Below are 24732 nucleotides of genomic sequence, written 5' to 3'. Positions count from 1 at the left end.
TCCAGGATACTCTGCAACTTCTACAGGTGCACCATCGAGAGTATCCTGACTGGCTGCATCACCGCCTGGTATGGCAGTTGCACCGCCCTCAACCGTAAGACTCTACAGAGGGTGGTGAAAACTGCTCAGCACATCACCAGGACGGAGCTGCCATCCATGGAGGACCTCTACACCCAGCGGTGTAGGAAGAAGGCCGGTAGGATATTAAAGGACCCCCATCACCCCAGCAACAATCTGTTCTGTCTGCTGCCGTCTGGCAGACGGTACCGCAGCATCCGGACCAAGACCACCAGACTCAGAGACAGTTTTATACCACAGGCTATAAGACTGCTGAACTCCTGAGCTCTGTGAATGTCTACTCACATCTGTTTATAGTACACACACACATATATATATCTATATATTATACATATCTGCCATATACATCTGTTTATACATAATATATGCATCTGTCCATATCTCCTCATTCAACAGTGTAAAGTATTTAAATAATTTCAATCCTTAAATCTTTATTGTTGTTATTGTAAATATTTTTCTCTCTTTTTGCACTATTTTATTTATCTTATTTGCACCATGTATGTTGAGTTGTTGGAGGAGCATGGGACATAAGATTTTCATGCACAGCATATACAACGTATATGCTGTGCATATGACCAATAAAACCTTGAAACCTTGAAATCCAATGTGATGGGTAAAAATAGCATGTTATTGCACATTGATCGCATGTTCTGTTTCATTGTGGCCTTACAGCAACCATAACAACCATCCAGTCTTCTGCTGACAGAGACTTCTCTACAGTACGTTTTTGTATAACATGCACTGGTGTTTTTATATGGGGAAATTGTGTTGCAACAACTACTATGGAAAGATACAATACCAGAAAATAACATTATTTCAAAATGTGATAAACTGCAATATTACACATTTTGTATTTCCCAGATAAGTGAAATTCATCAGAATGAGCACTCACCTGTTCTCCTCAACGTGACGTCGCCGTTTGCTCTCCCGAGCTAGCCCAACTTCACTGAGTGTTCCTCCTGCTTTCACGTTTGGTAATCCTATCAAAGAAAGATCCTCGAAGTCCAGAAAGTCTGCTCGCCAACAGGTATCATTAGCTGCAGATAAATACCACACCGGAAGCAAAAAAAAAACGTATTCCTTTGACAAGCTAGCAGAAAGCTACTTTTCCCTGAAGAACCACTCTATGTTAAAACTTTCTTTTTTTTTTAGGCAGCGTTTTGGTTTAAAACCCAAGTCTGCGGCTTGTTGGTACCTTATTTATACAGTCTATGGTTGACACAAAGGTGTTTTTATATAAAGTGTTTTTTGTCATTGCGCATGCGCACGATAGTTTCCCCACACGCGCATTTGACATCGGGATGCTATCCTCTAGGCTAGGGTCAAGTGCAAATAAAACATCTTAAAACAGTCATATCTGGCAAGACAGTAACTCAGCATTGTATAATAATATGAAATGACAACAGCAACCGATAATTCCTTAACATGTTATAATTCAGAATTATATTAATTTAGTAAATTACCCAGTAGCCTACCACTTAAAACACTTTTCCTTCTGATTACAACTTGTAATATGGTGCTCTTGTTCTAATTGTCCGATAACCTCTTGAAACCAACATACTCTAGTGTTTTGTTCTGCAGAGCGTCACCAATTACATTTGCATGGAATATTTTACTTTGAGAAAACATAACCACGAATACTAAATCTTCCTGTTTCAATTACTACTTGGAATTGGGATATTTCAGGCAACATTTTGAAGATGAGTGGAGCCGTCATTTAAGCTAATTCAAGCACCAGTTGCAGTTTACAGTATCACCAAAATAAAAGTGTTTTTTCATTGAGGTCCTTTCATATGGTGACTTTTTTCATTTGAATTGTATAAGTTTCCAACAAAAAATAAAAATCCTAAATCCTTTTGGTGGGTCATCTCAGGGTTTTACAGTCCAAGTACATGTTCATTTCAGCTGCTTTTATTTTGAAAGTGAACTGACAACAGAAAAAGTATTTAGCTTGTTCTTGAAATGTTGAGGTCCTGAGAGCAGGTTAACTTAGAGGTCAGACCTGAATGAATAGAGTGATAAGGTACTGATGGAAAACTGAGATGGTTGTTTTTAAATCAGTCATTTCTAGACGTTAGAGATGTTGTCTGCAGGGTATAAAATAGATGTAATCATTTTGTGTAGGGTCAACAGGCACGTCCAATAACTCCAAACGAAAGAGAAAAGCTTTAATGGAAAACTGGGAAGACATTTCTTTGATTTTTTTAGTTTAACAAATATAAACATCTGACGCGAAAATGAAAAAAAAAAAAAAGTGAAGTGTTTGTCTGGTATGGAAGCTCCAAGCTGCCTTAGGCTACTGAAAAAACATCCGCTCTCTTTTGGAAAGAGTCAGTGAGAAGGAGTGGAGTCCTGTCAAACAGGACCTGAGAGGGGGACATTAACCCCGTATGTCCCAGAGCTTTGCTCCGTGTGCCTCTTCATGAGGTCGTGTATGGTAGAGATGGGCATTTCATCGCTCCTGCTCCTGCGCGGGACCTGGATCAGGTCCACCACTGTGCAGCTGGGCTTCGGACGCCTGCGTCTTAACGCCCGTTTCTCCGCCCGCGTCCTGGGTTGCGGGAGCCCGTCGCAGATTCGGTTGCAGGCTGTGGTGATGCCACAGAACGAGGGGTCGTCGGAGTGTGAGGATCCCTCCGAGCTGCCCTCTGATGGCGAGTCTCTGAACATAGGTTGAAGTAATCTTTTCGCGAAGGGTGTAGGGTGTGTGGAGATAGGCGCACCATTACATACGATGGCTCCGTTACACAGTTCTGGAGCCGCGTGGAAAGAGGGTTTCAGAGTCTCCACTTTCTCAATGGGCCTCATCTTGCGGCGTCTCCTCTGCGGAGGAAAGGGTTAAAGAGAAAGAACTGTTACAACCAGTACTTCAAACTGCACCTCAAATAGCAAGGCAAGTATATTTATATAGAAGATTTCAACAATGGGCAATTCAAAGTGCTTCACAAAAGAGACCCCTTAAAAGCATTAAGATTTAATTGGCGATTTAATAAAGTCAGACTGAAGCACTCCTTTGTGCACCAGTCAATCCTAACAGTAAGTACAGAGCTAAATCCCAGATCTGACGCACTCTAAAGGGTCTTTGAGCATGTTTCTCTCAGTGATTGTGATGTTATGTGAGTTTTCCTTGTATTGTGGCTTGATATTTGTCCATGTTGATGTTGCAAATGGAGCTGCTGTGATGCAAGTCAAATTTTAGACTTGATCTGACCTTTAAAGTCTTATCGTATATCATGCAACAGAAACACATACGAATACTTTTAAAAACAGTTAGTACAAAAATAAAACAAGCTAAAATAGAATACAACAGCTATACAATACAAGAATAAAAGTTACAGTGCAGCGTAAGACATGAAAAGCTTTTTGATAGCTAACCAATCAGAGCAGACTGGGCTCTGGTTTCAGACAGAGGGTGAAAAGAGGTGCTGCAGTATGAGAACAATTAAGAGGTTTTTGAACATTAAAGCATGGAGACATATCCCAGTAGAGACACAACATACAAATACGAGATGTGAAATTTAGCATCATAGGTCCCCTTTAATAGAATACAGCGAATAAATTCTAAAGTGTTGATTTGAAAGAAGCGGGAGTTGCAGCAGGCCTGCAGTAGTATGGGAGTTTGTTCCAGGTATAGCGAGCATTATGACTAAACGCTGCTTCTCTGTGTTTTAGTTTGACACTTGCTGTTACCTCCGCGACCCTGACGGAAAAGCAGGAGAAGATGGATGGACTAGGGACAGATGGATGGATGGACTAGGGACAGATGGATGGATGGACTAGGGACAGACAGCAGACCTGAAAGTTCCACATTAAAATCATCTTCACACACCTTTCTGTTAGCTGGACACAGACTCTGTGTCTCCGCGGCGTGCAGCATTTCTGGGCCTGCAAGACGAAAAGCAGGTTAGTTTCCCCCATATATAGATTGGTTCTTAATTACAATGATCAGATATTTAAGATATAGGAAACAAGCCGTATCAGTACCCTGATAGCACTCGTGTTGTAGAAACGTACCTTCAGCGACAAGTGATTGTATGAGTGGATAGGATGCACTCCTCTTCAAGCCCGTCTCATCACAGGAAGAGAACTGCCTATTAAAGGAAACAGTTATGGTTGAGCGGATAAACGGTATGTAGCACCTTTATGAGACATGAGTCACGGCTGTGTCGTCACTTAAGATTCCGGCTGCGATTCTTTTGATGATTAATTGTATCAATAAAGTGGCTTAATGAGTAGGAGCCGTTGGAGGCGCGGTAACCTCTGCCCATTAGCTCTAACAGCCCATTTGGAGATGCCACTCAGTGCTTATTCCCTTTTACCCTACCCATTAGAGATTTTTCCCAAGCCTCCGTGTGCTGTATGCAGAGATAGATCTGAGCATGTCATTTATGAGGTCTTCACACAGCAGGCGAGATGAATAAACAACAGAAACATGTGGGAAAAGGCTGCCGGACCGGGGTTGGATTCTGATGTCAACCCCTCTGTCTTTCCCTTCAAAGTCTGTATCATAAAATAAAATGGTTGCTCAAAAACTAAGCTTAAAAAATATACAATGCAAAATACTGTGAATAAGCAACAAGTTGTGCCAACATTATCCGAGTTTTTCAATTTGAATTGTAATGTTGTATTTTAACTGTACAATGTACTGTTTTATTGACCTGTACATTAATCTTGTTTTATAACTGTTAGTGTGACAGAGATTACGCAATGTTTTTAGTGTTTGTTGATCGTTACGTACCTGCCTAAGGAATGCAGATGGAAATGATCTGTTAGCTTAAAATCATCTCTTCTCTTCTCTGAGATTAATGTATTGTATGCATGGTCCTTGTTTAAATAAATAGAGAAAAGTAATAATTATAACCTAGGGAGTGGATCTGGTTGGAGGAAAAAGTCTTCAGGATCAATATAGTCCCATTGTTGTTTTAGAATCATAAATACACACGAAAAGCAACCTGTTACGCACAACCTGATTGTTACTGCCTTAATTCACAGTGGGAAAGCAACAATGACGACTTCAGATTTCTTTTTTTTTGTGGTCAAATATTTTCTTGCATATTTTTATATAGTAATTTGATCATGATTAAGTGTATTTGTTTGAGTTTTTTGACTAGTTAATGCTTCTGCATCAGGCACCGAGGGGTTTGGTATGAATTGGCAGAAAGGTAAAGCCATATGTTTGACCGTGGAAACCTAACAGAAAATTAAATGAACAAATGTAACCCTTGCTTGGATAATGGACTTTTAACCTGCATTACCCGGTGCTTGAGCTGCCGTTAGATTTTTCGTCATTTTTGTAAAGCACTTTGAACTGTCTTGTGTTGAAAGGTTCTATATAAATAAAATTGCCTTGCCTTAGTTTTTTGTTTGTTTAAGGACAAATCGCCACAGCAGATATTGACATACAAGCACAAAAAACGCTCCAAGAGTGTAAAGGCCTCTACCCCTCTGAATGTTCTGAAAGATTTGGCATTGTTCATATTTTTCAGCAGAAGCTCTGATGTCTTACCTCTCGGGACAGCAGAAGGTGTAGCTTTTGGACGCGGGTGGCTCTGGATCTGAGGTCGGAGGAGTACTGGAGATGCGGCAGTGGTTGGCACACAGCAGCAAGCCGAGGCACAGACACAACAGCAGAGACAGCAGCAGGTAGGTCTGTCTGTCCGACACCTAGAGATAGAACATCCATTACATCCTAAAAAAACAGCAGCAATGTCTGATGGGACTAAATGAGAGGCAGAAAAATACAAATACACAAATAGCTAGCATTTTACTACTTTTGTTTTTTTCGTCTGAAAGTCAACAGTTTCTTTACTGTGTTTGTTGTTATAAACCTGAAGTAAGGTCTGTGTTTACCACAAGCTTAAAAGAAAAGAAAATATGTCACTAAGAGGTAAGGTAAGAGGTATTAATGTGGAAAGTATCCTGCTGAACAAGTAAGTATCATAAAGGTGTTTTAGCCTCATTTTCTACAATATTGCAAAGACCAATGTCAAAATCCCATTGGCTTTTTGTCAAAGGAGCCCTTTTGATGCTAACAACCAGGTCGGCCTACAAAACTACATTATCACTGCACCCCTCTGTTGACCCGCAACTGCTACAGGTCAGATTTCAGCCTAGGGACCTGTTTTGAATGTCATACCTCTCTTTCTCCCATAAACCCCTGCCCTGCTCTGCCAAATAAATGATCCAAAAAACCCCTGACCCATGTATCATGCTGATGACTAATCTCTTTTGTAATCCAAAACAGTATATCTACTCAGTTTCATACAGGGCTGTAAAAAGTGTCTGATGACAGATGAAGGCTTTGTGCCCGCAGCGCTGTATCTACCTCACTCTGCAGCTGGCTCACTCTGACCGACAGGTTGAGAACGAGCTGAGTCACATTCTCCAGCTGGCCCTGCAGCACCTGAATGGAGTCAGTCTGACGCTGGTCCTGGGGGGGGGAGAAGGACAACATATTAGGCAACTACACACACATTCAATTCATTCATGCAATGTGAAGGTACGGTGGAGGCTGGTGACTCGTGAAATTAGACAGGACAGGAGGAAAACAAACTAATGGAGTCATGTTTGTTTACGCTGGTTGGAAACGAAGCCAAGGTTTACAAGCATGTTGCCTTATTAATCTTTTTTACTTTGGAATTTGCTCCTGGTGAATGTTCAAAATGTGCCAGCCTCTCAATAGATTCCATGTTTTCTTTTATGGTGAATTTGGCGTTAGTGTAACAAAATTAAAATGACTGGAGGCTCTGGATGAACTGAAAAGGAAAACTGGTAAAAAGAATAGTCGAATCTGGTAGAAATCCTAAATCAAATGTTGCAATTTTTTCTCTTGTATTATGTATTTATTTATTAATTACTGTCTGAGAGTCACAAACAGGTGCAGAACATTGGTAGAAAATTCAAAATTAATTTAAGGTAGGAACATTGGACCTGAAGAATGTCAATATTATATTTTGGATTATAACAGTGTGGAACTTAATTAATAATTATTATTTTGATAGGCTTAAGTATATTTCATCAGCAAAATGAAATGTAATTTTAAAAATGCTGCCCGCCTCACACAGGCTGCTCTCTCATCTTTTGTCTGTCCTGCAGGTGTCGCTTTTGAGGCATTTTAAAATCTGAACCCTTTAGGAAAATGTATTTTATAAAAAGACATTGGGTCGGTATTGGCGTTATTTCAACTTATTACTTTTTTACCAACTGATTTCGGTTTAATTATTTAAGACTGAAAAAAAGCGATTATCCCTCGCGGCGATTACCCCTTCAGTGCTCACCTGCTCCTCTGCTATTCTGGAAGTGTTCTGGAGTTTAATGATGGTTTGGTTAAAAGCCTTCTGCATCTCATCCATCTGCTTTCGGTACCTTCAATCAAAACATGGGAGAAGGAACCCTGATATTAGAGATGCAACGGTCAGGCAATCAGACCGTTGACAGAAAAAATTGTCGCAATTTGGATGCAAAATAAGGTAGAAATCGTGTTTTCAACTGGTAACTTTAGGATTTGGACTGAGAAAACCAAACATATAATGACATCTAGGGCCACAATTAATAATAATATTTGTTTTCATCCACTAATCTGCCCAATAAACAAATAAATAGTTAAAAACATGTGTTGCATTTAAAGGCAATTACAAACACATTAAACAGACCAATGTCATTTCTTCACAGGGCTGAAACAGCATGAACATTTTCTTAACAATAATCTACTTACTAATCAATAGTTGGTGATTATTTTCTTGTAATTTGACAAATTAAATCAACTACCTAAAGTTATCTTGGATTTTTCACAGTTTTCTGACATTTTATAAACCGCAGCATCAATCAAGAAAAAACCCCGGCAGATAAATCTATTTTAAAAACAATTGTTGGATACAAGCTGCGCAATATGGGCCTCTACGTCCCCGTTCCTCACCTCTGGCTGAGCTGCTCCAGGTAGCGCCCGCTTAGCGACATGTTCATCTCCAGGGCCTTGATGCGGTTGTTGAGCCTCATGAACACGGACTCCTTCTGGCTGGATCCGTGCACCGGGTTGCCGTTCTGCTCTGTGCCGTTGGGGGTCTCTGCATAGATGTCGGAGACGGCCGGCTTTCCACCTGGTGATGACGAGAAGTCCTCTGCAAAATCCTCTAGTCTTGTTTCAGTGACGACTATGTGACCACCGGAGGGCTCTAGTTCGATAACAGAGTCCTGAGCTTCAGTGTAACCCCCTTCAGGTACGATGGGGGGGTCAGGGTCTAAATGAGGGGAGGGGATAGGTTGGAAAACTTGGGGCTCATCTGCAGTATCTTGGGTTTCTATGGGGGCTTTTATCTCCGTTTTGGAGGCCTCAACGTCAGATTTATCTTCCGTTGGTGCCACCGAGGCATCGTTCAAGCTTGGTTTCACAAAGATGGAGCTGCTGAGAGAAGCCGAAGGCTCAACGGTCTCTTCATCCAGCACATCCTGGCTCTTGTCTGGCTCCTCAGAAGACATTTGGGTTGTCTCCACACTGGGAGTTGGTTTGGCAGGGGGTGAGTCAGCAACAGTAGGGAGGATGGAGGTTTGACTGGGCTCCAGCAGAGGAGGGTCGGACATCGACTCTTTATGAGGCTCTTCATCAATCCCTGGTGTTTCTGCGGCGCTCCCTGGCTCCTGTTCAGACGCTTGCTCTTCTTCATGGGGCTGATGTTCCTCCATGTGAGGCTGAAGGTCAGGGGGAGCAGAGGGGGAAAGAGGAACTTGCCAAGAAGGTGTTTGGATGGGAGGAATCACTTGCTTTCTGTTCACGGTTTGGCATTTTCTTTTTCTGGCACACTGCTGGTGGAGATACTCCGGCAGGGAAGCAGCGCAAGAGCAAGAAGAAAGCAGCGAACAGTAGATCTGGATTTCTGTCTGCCGCTCATTCTTTCTCTCGTTTTCTTCATCCAGCTCCTCCTCCTTATCCAGAAGGGTGATGGAGGAGCTGATGTGTTCCTCCTCATCCTTCTCTAAGGGTATGATGATATTTTCCTCCACTGGGGGGAGCTCTTGTTCAACTGTCTCAGCAGTGGGTGTCTCTGAAGATGGGGCTTCAGTTGCAGGGCTATCAGGGTCTGGTAGTATCTCTTCCACTTCAGATTGTGGACTACAGGAGGAGGGGGGGAAAAAGAAAGAGTACATATCAAATAAAGTTAAGGAAGTGCACAATAAGGCATCTGCAAGTTATGGTTAAGAATAATTCAGAATTACAAAATATCCTAATGACTGTGTTGTTGCCACTGTATTATTTTTATTTGTTCCTGAATTAGTTTATGTTATTTGTGATGTGGCCAATTGTTTTATTAAAAATGTTCTGATTTTTATGATATTAATAAAAACAAGTGTCTGCAAATGTTTTTTTTAGTAGTATTGTTGTCACTTATTTATTTATTGCTTGAAAATAGTTGTATTTATTATTTGTCTGTGTGGGATGGTGTTGTCTCCTCATCAAACTGTTGTTTTTTTTTCTTTTTAATTATCAGAGTCTATTTTATACACATAAAGTACTTACACTATAGTGAGGTCTGTAGTTTCAGAGGTGGTTTCAAGTATGGATGACGGCTCGGTCGTGTTCACTTCCAGAGAGGAAATGTTGCCTAAAAATAAAAAAAGATAACTTTGAGAGTGTACACACAAATAATTACCACTTACTATAGTCAAGGCCAAAGAAATTATTAAAAGTAGTGACGCTATCTCCTCCTGAACACACGGGTCATACCTTGCATCTCTGAGCCTCCGCCGAGAACATTGACGGCAAGATTATTTACCATGTTTAAAATGACATCTGAGGAGAAAATGGAAAGAGTCAATACAGCCATCCACGTTGATAGTAGACATCTTTATGCAGTTGAAGTCCATGTTTGCTATATTTACCTTTTGCCGATCCAATCAGATTGTTGGATAACTTGACTTCACCAGGCGTGTATCCAGCAGGATAATCTGTAAGGAGCAGTGCACTTTCAAAACATGCAGGAACATTAAAGGACAGGCTAAATGTGAAAGTAAAACCACTATGGTTTTGTGAAGTGACCATAAATATAATTTCGTAACCCACACCTCAATGGGGTAATTATATATCTATATATAGTGTTTTGCATGCTGCAAACTTTTCTAAAATGTATCAAATTCATAATCTACAAATATAATGGTTGTTTGGTCGCCGGTAATATAATGGTTTTGTCACAAACGGGGCGCTGCGGCCTCTTACTGTAGGCGTGCACCCTCATAATACCATGTGATGCCAGAAAACAATATTTCTGTTCCTCAGATATGGTATGGGTAGTTCAGAAATAGGAGAATAGTGTCAATTAAAGCGTCAGACGGCAGAGACGGCTTTGTTTTTATGGAGAATAAATAGGGAATGGATGTCCGGTGGGTCTGCCGGTGGACGAGTGACATGCAGCAGGCTGTCACTGAAACTGAGATTCCTGAATTAGTTTCTTTTAATCTCCTTTTTTCTGTAGAGGAAGTAAAGGAACGTAACTCTGGATTTGTTTGTCGTTTGAGGTGCAATATATGACTCAGCAGCTTTAAGACATGAAGAAACTGTTATTTCCTGCTTCGCTCTGATGCATTCATTTCCCCTGAAAGTGGGCGGGGCATAATTTAGGCGGGAACTGAGGTTAGCTCCCTCATACGATATTTCTAGTGATATATATATTTTATCACTTTTTTTTACATTATTTGTTTTTGTTTGGCTGTGCATTTTGCTGTTTCAGAGAATTTGTGTGTGTTATAACTTTGGTGGGCATTTGATATCAATGATGGTCTTCATTTGGTAAAAGACACAAGCAAAACTAAGGAAAAAGATGGATGAGTAGCCTACTTTTATTACTATTTTCCTACATTTGTACTTTCTACCAACATAAAATACATATTTTAAGTGCGATATTTAATGGAAATATGGATGACACATTATATAGCCAACTGCAGGAAACAGAAGCGAGTAATGATTTATAGGGCCTTGGAGTTCTCCCTACACACACACACAAACAACATGCATGTCGGTGTGTGAGTTTTGATGTTTAAACATTAGGTATGTTGTTAAAGAAATATGTTGTCGCAACCCTTTTCTCCTGGGAAAGTAAAACATGTTAACCTAGCCTGGAGCATTTTTGTTATATTATACATTTTTCCTGTGAGAGGGTGATGAGTGAATGTTTGGAAATGTTTGTTTTTTGTGAACAAAACTATATATCATGTGATTTTAATAATAAAAATGTTCCTTCAAATGTTTGGTTTGTGGAGGGTCCATTAGGAATTATAAAAGATCAAACTGTTTTTATTATTGTTGTTATCACTGTTTTTTTATTTGCTGCTTAATAATTGTTTTATTTATTATTATTAGTATTTAACTTCAATGTTTTCTTGAAAAACGTAGAAAAATGTTTGATTATTCTGTTAACTATAGTCTATACATTGTCAGAAAACGGAATTAGCCTATAATTAGCATTCAATGCGTTCTCCAATTGCCATGTTGTTCTCAGTTCTCACTAGGGCTGAACGATTAATTGCATTTGCGATAATATCGCGATAAGACAAGATTTTCCAACCGCAAAGGCTGCGATTTGACTGGTCACGTGATCTGGTCACGTGACTTGCGAGCGAGCCGAGCGGAGCCGAGCAGGCAGGGAAAGAAGTCAACGCTGCGCTTGAACCTGTTGCACAATGGCCTCAGGCTCGTCAGAAGAGTGTACGGCTGGAAGTTTGGTACCAAAGAGGGGCGGCACGTCAGTTGTGTGGAATTATTTTGGCTTTAAAAAGGAAGATGCTGCGCAACGTCAGGTATTGTGCAGAACGTGCCTCGCTACTGTTGCTACCTCACGAGGTTCACGATTGTAATCACGATTGATTTATTGCTTGTGTTTGTTGAAAAATACATGAGAAGAGGACCTTGAAAAAATAATCGCATATTAAATCTCAATTGCAATATTGCGGAAAACATTTTTCCAAAATCGTTCAGCCCTAGTTCTCACCCAAATCATCGTCCTGATCATCGGGTCTCTCTGCGGGGTCGGCTATCTCCTCGTACTCTTCCACCATGCTTGTGCCAAACACTCTGTCAAAATAAAACACATCGAAATCATTCTTGAACCAAGCTCATGTAACAGTGACATCTGATCTCTCTAGCTACTTAAAAGTGATCCAGACTAAAGCCTACAACACACACAGGTCACACAGGGAGGGAGAATCCTCCAACAGCTGCTCCTCTTCCTCAACAGTTTCCATTACTGAAGCGGCTTTTGTGCTCAGGCTTCGGCCAGATTTATCTTTTACAGAAGTGGAAGCAACAGCTGCATCAGCCCTCCTGGTTCCCACCATAGGCTTGATAGTGTGAGTAAAGGGGGGGGGGGGAATGTGAACTGAGCATGACCACCTGCCAAATATTTCTTAATAGCACTTGACACCAACAAGAGATCGTGCAGCTCAAGCCATCATTAGGAAACGCACTATAAGCCTAGTGGTAAAATAAATAAAAAGTGCCTAATCAAAGTAAAAGACCAGCAAAAAACCTAAAAAGTACAATGGCAGGGTGGGGACACATCTATAAGTGAAGCTACATGTTTCTCACTTCCTGTCTAGACCAACTACAATCATGGATGTATACTGGATAGTGATTGGAGGGGAACCATAGAGCGAGTGCACTTGAGTTTCCTTTCAAGCCCCGCCTCCAATTTGCCCTTTGCTCAGTTTCAGTAACACTAGATTTGCCTTTTAGCGCATTTTACAACTTTTAGGATAATTAAACATGGGTTAAAAAAGTATTTGTATTGGATTGTTGATTTATTTTATTATTGAATCATAAAAGGCACATATGCATCCGACAGTTTTCAAACAATGAAAATTAAATTATAGTTATCAGAATAGTGAAATATAACTCAAATGAAAAGAACTGATTTCAGGTTACTTATACATCGTACAACATAAAGAAGCCTATCCATTGGTCAGTATGTTCTCTTCATATTTCCCCTTTAACGCACAGATCTATACCATTGTTGATCCACATTTTCTCCATATGCATACATCTTTATACACATTCACGCCTCAGTCATCTGGTTGTATTCACTCTTCTACCTACATATATTTTTACCTTCTTCTCCATTCTCAATCTCTATTATAAATAAGATTTATAATAACTGAATAAAAAATAAATATTTAGGCCACCGGATAGCTCAGTGGTTAGAGCAGGCGAGTATCTGGGTTCAGAAAAATGTCATGCTATGTCATCCCCTCCGTCTCTCCCCTCTGTACCTAAGGCACTCTCTAGCCCAAAATATATCTTTATGTTTTTCTTTAAATGTCAATGGTTTACAGACGTCTCTGCAATGTAAGTCAATGATGACAAGTGTTTTTGGGCCAGTATGACATCACAGACTAGAACTATAGTGTAGTACCACCGTTTGGCACCTACTAACATGTGCTTCAACGGGCGGCTCACTTCCTGGGGGCTTGCTTACAATATTCAAATCTAAATTAAATTAAATGCATGTTGGAATTTATAAGTTCACTTATCTTTGCATAAATATTAACATATTACCAAAACCGGACATCCTGTCAGTTATCTGAATTTCTTCAGGAATATTTGAATACATTTGGAATAAGTGGAAGCAATATATTTCCCAGAGACAGCTTTATTAGCTTGAATAGGCTTCTGTATACTTCCTGGTATTTTTGGGTGCTTTCATTGTGAGTGTTTATACTGGAGAGAATAAAAAGAGGAACCACTGTACAGACTGATGTAGAGATGATTGTGCAAACTGTAATATAAACACTATGTGACTCCAAACAGAGAATAAAGAATATTACAAACCTTATGAGGCTGAGGGGACAGAAGTGTTCAGAGCCAAAGTGAGAGACCAGCTCGACCTAAAACAAAAAAAAGAAAAACATATTTAAATATTATAATTGAAATGGCTGCTGTATTTAACCCCACACAGATTAACACCTGCAGTGGTTGTATTATTTACAAACAGCAAATCCATAATTTACTTTGGCAGTAACATCAGTATAAGAGGCTAAAATAAAGCATTTAGAGACCACTGTGAGTATATCGGAGGAACAGCTTAGATCATTTAACATACTATATGTATGCTTTATGACTTAGACCACAGCTGATGGGTTAGCATATCCTCATTATGTCTGATATGATTGTATTCAAAGAGTATTATTGAAGTTAGCAGCAGCTAGCTTAGCATAGCAAGTGAATCTGTTCAGAGTTGATCACACCACAAAATACACCCTTCCCTTAGTGTTGCTATTCAAGTCACACCACCACAGAGCTCTACAAGAAAAGCAGGCTAACCTTTATGTACTTGGTGAACATCTGAAGCAAGAGAGACAGGAAAAAAAAAGAGAAAGAATTAAAGAGGTATACACATGCATTTCAAACAGGAGTAAAAAACAAATCATTTGATTCACTTCAAAATGTCCAAATCTACAATGTAAAACCAAATGAGTTACATTTTAAATGCAGAAATATGCAGCACATTTTATTTAGAATATGGCTTTAGAGGTAAAGACACAGTTTAATTCTACAGTTAAGAGTAAAAATGTCCATTCAATTAGGTTCAGAGAGAAAGTGTACAGAAACAGTTAAATGCTTTCATGCAGAAAGAGATAACAGAGATTCCTCTGCTCCACTTTAGCTCAAAGAGACTGATGAAGTGTACTGTAGTGTGACTGAAGAGCTCACCTTCACATATTTAGCATAAAGATGCTCGTCTAAAGGGAAGCTCTGGACTGTGCGTTCGTCCCGGGCGTGGAAGGTTCCCAGCTTCAGCCACTTGTTAGTTGGATATCTACAGGAGGAGATTTGCGACATAGTGAGCAGATATAAGTCTACCAGTTCAGGCTTACAGTTTGGGATCATTGAGAATGATGGACATTAAAATAATACAGGTTTTGATCATTAAAATGTATGGGTTTTTTTCCCCTTCCATAATAAAACACATTCCGGGGCAAAAGGATTGGTAATACACCGGTAAATATGGTATGTATGATAGGTGCAGTGCATACCTGTCACTGATGGAGACAAGGAAGTCTTTGGGAGTGGAGGAGAACAGCTCAAAGTTAGCGATGTCCAGCTGCTTCACCTGGATGGGCTCACAGAGCTCGATGATGAACCTGGACGAGAAAGAAAAAGAAGGACTCAAAAACATGCTTCATCTTTGGATAGAAAGCAGGAGAAGCATGAACAACATACCAGATTTTATTACTGCAGGGGTTCAGCATGTAAATGTCCATGTTCTCCTTCAGTATCGCTGAAGTGCTCTGTGTGGAAGAAATTCAGAGAAAGAATTAGCTGGTTTTGTGGTTATGTCAACATCAGGCAGATTGCTCAGTAGCATCACACATATTGTTGTAACTGTAACGCCATGACACATTTGTGTTTTTATTGCTGTATAACTTTAGTGTCTTCATTCTGGTGGAGATTTGTTTTGCCTCATTTGGGTGAGGTTCTTTAAAGAGTCTTAAAACACAGGAATGTGTAAGGTTTTTCCACTTGGTTACCCTCCTCTCTCCAACTCAATGTTGTTTTGAATGTGTTTTCTAGATAGATGCCTACATAAATCTGTGGTTAAATAAAATAAGCCCCACTCATAAATGTCTGAAGATTCGATGCATGGTTAAAACAGCCATGCACAGTGAGACTACCTAACATTAGCCGCCTTTTAGCTTAGCATGGGTGATGTGAAGCCACATGACCAGGATGTAGTATGTTTATAGCATTGCACGAGCTATTTACATAGTGGTTTCCTTCTACACTTCAGCAATGATAAAGTGGTGTTAATGTGTGCAGATTATCCACGTCTAAGTATCATACATGCGTTTGACAAATGTATTTTTAGTGAGCGTTCGGGGTCACACTTGGGTTAAATATGACGGAAGGAGAAGGTTGGGTTTCGAAAACTAACAATTAAAGAATTAGCTGGGTGGCAGTAACTGAGGCAATATACAGGAAAATAATACAGAATGCAGTCCTCCTCTGTTTCTGAGGCGGCTCTCTCAGGACCCAGAACCAGGTTACCAGCATGCTTTTGTTACATGACTCATTATCTGATTCTGATCAGCTGTGTGGTCTCCGGCTGAGCCACGCCCATCACTCCAGCCCCCAGCGCTCTAACCACACCCTGTTGCCCTTCTTTTATTCTGCAATATTCTGAAATCCTGCTAAAAAATCATATTGCTTTTTGTCAAAGGAGCCCTTGTGATGCTCATTTCCGGGTTGGCCTGCACAAATACATCATCCCTGCACCAATCTGTATTTTAACCCTTAAAGGGATTGTTCGCTTACCTTTAATATATTTGACGGCTTCTAAAGCTAACGGAGAGCAGTAGGCTACCAGTTAATTGTCACTTTGTGATTACAGTCCTTATTGGTATATGTGCGTAATTGTACTTTTGTATTGTCATTTTTTGCTGCATTTACTTCCCCTGTTTGTATCGTTGTTCAAACGACTTGAACAGTATGTTTCTGTGTTCTTTAATCGGGACATGTAACCTGATTTCCTGCTGACACTATTTCCTTTACACACACAGTACCTTTGCTTCTGGGTTAGCACCAAGGATCTTAGCGCCACACTCCACTGAGGCGTAGTTGTTGAAATTCTTCTGGACCTTCTTCACCACAGGAGCAGCCCCGTTGTGAGAAGTATGAGTAGACTGAGCTATTTAGAGGAAAACATAACAAAAGGTTCAAATCCAGTCCACACAAAAACAGGAATATGTCCTGGACCCTCACACTCTGTAATCTTACTCTTTCCATTCTCCATCTCCATCATCTTGCGCGACCACTCTTCAAAGGTGGGGATGTCCTCGGGGTCTTTGCTGCTTGCGCTGGAATCTGTGCCTGTGACGGCAGGGGGTCTGGGATCCTGTCAAAGATAATGAGAACAATTAGAGCTGGGGCACCTCTCTAGGTAGACAAAAGAGAAAGTAGTTCACGTGTTATCTGAGCGCCTTACCTGCTCCTCCAGCTTGTGCAATGCGCCGGCCTCCAGGTGCTCTGTGCCATGAGCCACCGGAGGAATGAGAGGTTGGTCCGTGTGGGTTTTAGTACCTGCAGTGTGAACATTGGAAGTGTTCTCCAGAACAATTGGAGGACTGCTGTGGGAAAAAAAGAAGAAACGTTGATGTTTAGGGGTCACAAGCTCTAATTTGTCCTTTGAACATTTTACCAATAAAATATCCCAAGTTACAGGAACTTAGCCATATATTTTTGATGAATTGGGTACTAATATTCCATTGTCTCCCAAAACTTTCAATTTCAAAACCGAGAGACATTTCAATCAAGGAAAAAGTCTATTGTATTTTGGTTGCATGTGTAAGAGTGGTGGTAGTCTGCCAGAAATAGCTTGTCATACAGGTAAAGCCACATTCTTATTATATATACTTCTTAGATCTTGGTCGTTTTTAAATACAGATTTGAACTGCATAAAGGATTTTAGTTGTCATTGAACGGATATGAAGATCTCAGAGACCCAAGCTAAGCAAATATTAGCGACAGCAAAACAGCATTTGAGAAACACTGTTTTTATTGTGTTTGTACCGCTTCGAATTTTAGTTTTTGGATAGGAGGAGTCCTTAGTGGATACATTTGGATCCCAGTAAACACCCCCTGAAAGTCTGGTTTCTAAATCATCAGAGAGAAACATGAGTTCGCAGCCACTACATCCTATTTCCCCCAAACTTCCATAGAGGAGATTTGGGTGTGAAAATGTTTTATCCCGTGTTGGTACAGGTTTTCACCGCTGTTAAACTGCTTTTTGTTTTTGAGAGAGGCAGACATGTTTAGTAAAACTGAAGTAACCTTCAGCGGGAGAAGGTAACTGCAATGACAAACCCCCTTGATCCACTTCATCAGAACATCACCAAATGCTGCCTTTTGTTTTGGTGGAACGATCCCTTGTGGCAAGAAAATTACACAGTGGTACTATTCTTACATTTTGTTGTGGCCTTGCATTCATTCAAAGCCAACTTTCCAACATTGCAAGTGAAAGGCTATTTATATCTCTTCATCTCACTAAGTAGGGCACATGATTTCCCCTACCCACCTTTCATTGTCATATGGATTGTCTTCTTCTTCTTCTCCTTCTTCCTGTACTTCTTCACAGTCAGCTTGGGGCGGGTCGGAATAAATGACCTCAGGTGCAGCTGCGTCAGCTGAAACACTGAAAGAAACAACCATCCATGTTACACTCTTGCTGCCTTTTTTACTCACATGAAAACAAAGAAAAACACATATTTTAAAAGAACTTGCTCTTATAAAGGTACTGTTACTCAAGCAGTGTGCATTTTCCAAACAAAAGAATTAGAAAGAGCAAAGTAAGCAGTCCAAAAACCATTAAATAATCTGATATCTTGCCTCTCTGGGGTGCTTTCTTGAAGGTTAAGGATGTTGGAATTGTCTTCGGGCTCAGCAGCAGTATCAGAGACAGGCTCAGAGGAAGCCAGCAGGGCCGCGGAGTCCTGGTCTTGAGTGGCGGAGGTTTCGGGGTGTGGATTTTCTAAGATTTGCTCAGGTTCTGGCTCAGGTGGTGAAATCTCTATGTCGGGCTTCAAGTCTTCCTCTACAGAGGGCTCCCCACCTTCAAATGCCTGATGGATAAGCACAGAGATGTTTGAGCTGTGGAGGAAGATGTTGAGCGTGACCTGCCCATTAGCCAGAGTCGGATTAGCAAGATAGCAATGAAAGCTTCCACTGTGCCAGGAACAATCAATAAGAAGGAGCACAACAGGAAACCAAATGGAAGTCTGACCTTACACATTATCTCTGACTTAAGAAAACATCCGGGAATAAAATGTATTTGCAGTTTTCTAATTTACATAAACCCTCTAACTATAAAGTACCTTTAAATATAATTCTTCGTCCACTTCTTGCAACTTCTCATCCTCTTTTTGCCGATCATCCTCCATCAACTTCTCACTGTCAGAGAGGGACTGGGCAGGGAAGATCAAGCTTTCCTCAACCTGAAGAAAAACACACAAACAAATATTATCTACACCACAGAGATACTGAAACTAAAAACATGTTATCTGATGTGAGTCTAGCATGCCAGTAGGTTTCCTGTGTGGGTAAATGAGGGGTTTCCAAAGGGCCACATACAGATAAATATACAAAGGGCTGGGCCACTCACTAGAAGTGAGGTATAGTGCCTCATAAGTTACGTTATATGTTAGCCAAATCAATCTAATGTTGGTCAACTGACTTGTCTGGGCCTGGATCATTTTCCCTGCGTAAGATTGGCTATATGGTGCCTCAGCTGCAGTTTAGTTTAAGCTCATTATCTTGAATAGATTCTAGGATTTTGGTCGCTACAATTGCATCAGTTGCACTTTTTTAAATTGCACTTTTTATTTAATCTTCCTTTCCTTTTTGCCTTGAACAGGATTTTGAACATCCCCACTGATTGTTATTCTATATTAAAGTTTCCTCTTTTTTTTTTTAAATGTGTCCTAGTTGATGTTTTAAATGGAGCTGCTGTGATGCAAGAAGAATGTCAGACTTGACCTGACAATAAAGTATCAGCATATTGTAGAGCATGCTGCACCGCTAGCCTGGGACTTAATTTTCAACAACAACTACAAAGAAGCGTGCTTATGACATGAAACCTTTGAATCTTCGGTGTGGGCCGCATTATGGTCATGCTACAGCAGTTGCTACCTTGTGATGATGAATTTCTTCCCCTGACTCTTCCTCCGAACCGAGGTCCTGTGAGGACACGGGCCTCGGAGCCTCCTGCAGCGTCTCCGTGCAACCGACATAGCAACTAGGGGAGCTACGAGACGTAGAGAAAGACATCAGTGTCATAATGAAGGTAGGTCACTTGTGAAAGCACGAGGGAGATGTCATGTATCTGGAACAGAAGAACAGGACTGTGAAGGGGTATAAACTTTTGAATCAAGCAGCCGATCAAACACTTTATATGACTGCAGTGAGTCATACTCTGTGGAAGCTGCAGTGCAATGTCACAGGATGACTCACTGAGAGAGTCCTGTGGTTCCGCTATCCCAACAGACACAACTTATCTTATCTGTGTGCAGTCAGAGAGCGTTGTCGGAGTAAAGACACGCCTCAAACATGTGGTGTATCACTCCAACTGACTGTATGAAAAGGTAATAAACATATAATGTCCTTAAATTATTATAAAGACACTTATGTTTTATTGTTTTTTTTCAAAGCATCATATGTGACAATTATTTTGTATTATTTGTATCATGTAAATCTATAAGCTGAATAAAATAAAAAGCTAAACCTCTGTAAATAAAAACCTAATTATCCTACAATTTCATTACATTATATTATTATACATTCCAAGTAATACCAGTCATAATAATTAAACAAAGGACGAGGAATTGGTTAAAAGATGATAACTTAATCAAATCTAGATTAAAGGACCTTTTAAATGAAATACATGCAAAGGAAAAAATTACTTTGAAAACAAGTCCACATCTTTTACAATAGATGTACAAACGGGTGAGGTATACACACAAAACATTACTAACGACCCTACGGCACAATTATTTGCATTGATTATGTATTATCTCTTTTATGTATCCTTCCTTTTTTTGTTATTCATTTCTTATTTCCTCTAATTTGTTGACTGTTATTTTATGTATTATAGTTTTAACTGTATTTCATTGCAAATAAATACATTTTATTTGCTTACTACAGTTTTGGTTTTTTTTCTAATAAGAGTTTGAAATTATAAGTGTATTAAATGCCTTTCTTTAAATAAAAACAATGCAGTTCTGATTGGTGGCACGCTAAGTCAGGAACAATGGTGAGGTCTGCTGAGGTCCCTCCTGGTAGGTAAACAACAACAGGAGGTAGCCCTAACAAGGATTTTAATAATTGCAATAACAATGAAAAGTTCCTGCGGGGGTTCGCTCTCACACTCAAACAGCGACTGCATACTTGTCAACAATCCGAGGATTTATCTGGATTTCATTCTGGATTCCAGGTCGGGGATTTGACTTGGCCTGTGGGCAGGGCTGGGTCGCGTAACTCCTTCTGTTCATCTGACTTTAAGGTCTAGACCGGTGAGAGGCGCATTAGTGCACAACAGAGCAGTTGTTTTCTAATTGAAAGGCCCAGAGGAGCAACAGCGGTGTGCAACCACGACCTGCTTGATAATTAACTCACTGCTTACAAAGAGTTAAAGCAGGAGACTGAACAAAGGAAATGGAGGAAATGCCAGAGGCTTAAACAGATATGGATATTCCCAATGTGGGCCTGATTTGATATACATACTGTACAGCAATGACATTTTTTTTGAGTAATTCAAAAAACATGCAACAATAGAATATGTTTAGAGCTGCAACAATTGGTCAATCATCAGGAAAAAAATGGCCAACTATTTCGATAAGTGATTAATTGTTGAAAGTTGTTTTATATTTCTAAAATGTCAGGAATCGCTGTTTTAAGTCTCTCAAATATACATTTTCTCAGAACCTGTTTGTTTGGCATATTCAACTAAATATGTCTGTGTTTGGCTGACAAATCATGACATTTGAAGACGTCACTTAGAAAAGAAATTAGAATGGACCATTTTTTTCTTTTTTTAATTTTATAGACGAAAATAATAATCTAGTATTAATCTAATAGTTGGCAGATCAAGGGACAATGAAAATGTGTTTTTGTTACAGCCCTAGTGGTGCTTAAGGGATAGCAGACCCTGTGTAATACTTAAAAATAGTGCTTTTACAGAGCAGAGTTGATTGAAATAAATTGCTGAATACTATGCAACAAGTAAAATAGATATATAAAAATGTATCACAAGGGCAAAGATGATGTGGATTTGTCCACTCATCCAGATTGTCCTGAGACACACATCTGACTGACAGGTGACCTGTGACTCTCATATTCCATCACAAGAATGTGGCGTGGCGTGATGCATCATCGATTACTCCAATTATAATAATCTGATAAGATTGAGTAAATCATATCACACATATGGGGATTATGACTTCATTCACTGAAGAGATTTTGGAATATGAGTATGACAAACACTTTGTATTGTGACAAACAGTAATGCATAGTGATTCATTTCTCCTGATGTTGGCCACATTCAAAGTTCCACAATATAATGGCAAATATTTTAGCAGAAGGCTGCACAATTTGGAATAAATAAAGATGATTTAAACTGATATTGCAAGTGTGATATGATTCTTGATACTGGAAGGATTTTATATTTTTTTAATCATATTTTTTATATAATGGGAAGAGGTTTTGTACAAAGCAAACATGTTTTATAAGTTTTTAAGGTCGTGATTTCTTTGCTCCACCATACTTCATTCAAAATGGTTTCATTAAGAGGAGTGACATCATGATGTAACACTGACGTTTGTATTGGCTAGCGCTCCATTACATTGTACGTGATTTGCTTAGGGACAGGACATCTCTAAGTTGTTGAAAAATCACAACAAAGCCGGCCAGATAACCAATCAGAGCAGACTGGGCTCTGGTTTCAGACAGAGGGTGAAAAGAGGGGCTGCAGCACAGGCAGTATGAGAAAAATAAAGAGCTTTTTGAATTAAAGCATGGAGACATGTCACAGTAGAGACACAATATACAAATATGAACCTGAAAATGAGCGTAATATGGCCCCTTTGACACATGTTTAGCCTCTAACAGAAATTGGGTTCCTGCGATATGAATATAGTTGATATCATTGTGATTTATTGTGCGCGCTGCACAATAACTCACAATGATATCAACTATATTCATGCGCTATTTATGAGGTTAATGTATTCAAGAAATTGATGAAGGCTGACATAACGCGTCCATTCAGTGTTCCTGTTTGACATTCCAGTTATTCCAGATCCTAACCTGCATAACAAGAGCCTGTTAGACCTAAACTGAAAACTACAGGTGTTCATCATGTCAGTAGAATTTACACCTTTGCTATGTCTGCTGTGACATGTCTGAGAGCTTGAAAAATGCAACAAAATGTATGAACTGACACACTTCCAGAGACTCAAACTGTTTACCTGTTACCTGAATGCCAAGAGATACAGAACATCATAAAAAGCATGTATAACTAACAGCTTCACTCTGAAAGGTAAGCCAAAGCAGTGCTTGTGAAAGTAGGCCAGGTCAATATTAACATAGATGTTAATACCATATTACATCATGCCCCTCCCTTCTCTCTCTATCTGAAGTGTTGCGTTACTATCCTGTAACATCATGGCTACAGCCCACAATCCTCCTCCATAATCTGCCTCTCTGATGGCATTACTGTGATCTGTCAGATTTACATAGACCTAACAACCTCCAGCTTTCAGCAGGACTGACGTGACAGGCCAGTAATCCTGTCAAGAGCAAATCTGAGGCTAACGTTAGCTCTGTGACAGTATGGGTCGTGGGAAGCTCCAGCAATTGACTCAGCAGTGTGACACCTTTCCTACTGCTGTTCCAAGTCAAATGTCTTCCATACACCAAATACTCGTGCTTAAAGGAGATACAGACTTTAGCAGCTGTTTAAACTTATGTTACTAATTGTGTTAAATCACCCACAATGACTTTGTGTGGAGGGCTTCGAGTGTTAGGTAGTTATTACGTCAAATAGCTGTGTTAACCCTAGCTAACAGGCTAGCTAGTTATTCAGTAACGGAAGCTAACTCGTACACTGACAACAAGTGAAGAGATAGCCAGGTGCCACATCACAACACCATGTTAATACTAGCTAACTGGCTAACATAATGCGGTGTGGCAAATGTAACTTTTACGTTTGTCTGACAGTATGTTACTTTCTATATTTAACGTTGTGATTATATTCTTTTCAGAAAATGGGGTGATATTAAGTCAACTTACCGACAGACCACAGCTACACATAGCCACACTGACACAACTCGCCATAACATTTGTGTCATCTTCATCCCTCTCCTGCCCGGACAGACATCCTCACCGTACTAACAAAAAGCGTGTTTATCCTTTTAGGTCTTAAGAGTTGTTTTAAAAGCCAAATTCACCCGTTTTTTCCTGTTAACTTGTTTTCACGGGTGAAGTGTGAATGTGATGCTAGTCGCTGTCACCCACGCACACAACCCGCTGGTGTAACCGTCCAATGAAAAAGTAGAGGGGCCGTTGCGCAGTTCAAACCGAGCGTGTGTTTGGGAGCGCTCGTTTCAGTGGAACGCGTGGCCCGAGTGGGTGGAGCTTGTCGTATTGAGGTAATAAAGGATGGTAAGGGATCTGTTCCTGCTTTCAGATGTTATCATAATTGTGAAAATGGTAACCCATGATGACAAAAAAGCCTCACAATAATATAATACCATTGATACATGAGACACCGTAGTGGGGTGTGTTTAGAAGGTGAATAACGCAGAAGCCCTCTCAGTTGAATGGTGAGAAAATCGGTGGCATCAAGTTAGAGGATGTTACTTAGTTTAAATGTGACAATATTGTGCAAAACGATACATAGTGTGCTAATCCAAGGATGTATTGCAAATGTAATATGCAGTTAAAAAAGTGTGTCAACCTATCAACCTGCATCTGCAAAAGTATCGTCATGTTCTTACTCGACCACTTAACATAACATAAATTGTACAGTACATGATGTACAGTACAGGCTCCAAATCCCCCTTAGAGACAGTAATGCACGTGCATGTGGAGGTCACTAGAGGGAGCAATCTACACAAAAGAAAAAAGCT

At 40.0% G+C, this 24732-nt stretch overlaps 1 protein-coding gene across 4 annotated transcripts; it reads right to left on the bottom strand.

The window, feature by feature from the left end:
* Window positions 1-2232: 2232 nt before the first annotated feature.
* Window positions 2233-24135, bottom strand: LOC134866326 (SUN domain-containing ossification factor-like). 4 transcript variants are annotated; one of them, XM_063886435.1, is made up of 24 exons: window positions 23894-24135; window positions 19742-19934; window positions 18928-19047; window positions 18443-18675; window positions 18132-18248; window positions 17043-17184; window positions 16835-16952; window positions 16621-16745; window positions 15281-15348; window positions 15094-15201; window positions 14771-14876; window positions 14381-14401; window positions 13889-13944; window positions 12054-12136; window positions 9952-10017; window positions 9797-9862; window positions 9590-9674; window positions 7994-9184; window positions 7356-7443; window positions 6404-6508; window positions 5585-5742; window positions 4093-4169; window positions 3908-3963; window positions 2233-2901 (listed from the first exon to the last, which is right to left on the bottom strand). In XM_063886435.1, exons 2-24 carry the CDS (start codon window positions 19886-19888, stop codon window positions 2434-2436), a joined length of 3804 nt encoding a protein of 1267 aa, XP_063742505.1. In that variant the 5' UTR covers window positions 19889-19934; window positions 23894-24135; the 3' UTR covers window positions 2233-2433. The 4 variants fall into 4 exon arrangements, with proteins under 4 accessions (XP_063742505.1, XP_063742503.1, XP_063742504.1 ...); XM_063886433.1 differs by having other exon boundaries at window positions 19742-19856; XM_063886436.1 differs by lacking the exon at window positions 2233-2901 and adding an exon at window positions 2918-3289 and having other exon boundaries at window positions 19742-19856.
* Window positions 24136-24732: the final 597 nt, after the last annotated feature.

Source organism: Eleginops maclovinus, chromosome 6 (assembly GCF_036324505.1).
Source record: "Eleginops maclovinus isolate JMC-PN-2008 ecotype Puerto Natales chromosome 6, JC_Emac_rtc_rv5, whole genome shotgun sequence".
Taxonomy (NCBI): Eukaryota; Metazoa; Chordata; class Actinopteri; order Perciformes; family Eleginopidae; genus Eleginops; species Eleginops maclovinus.
Note: the sequence above shows the minus strand (reverse complement) of the source record. Positions and strands in the feature narration are given on the sequence as shown.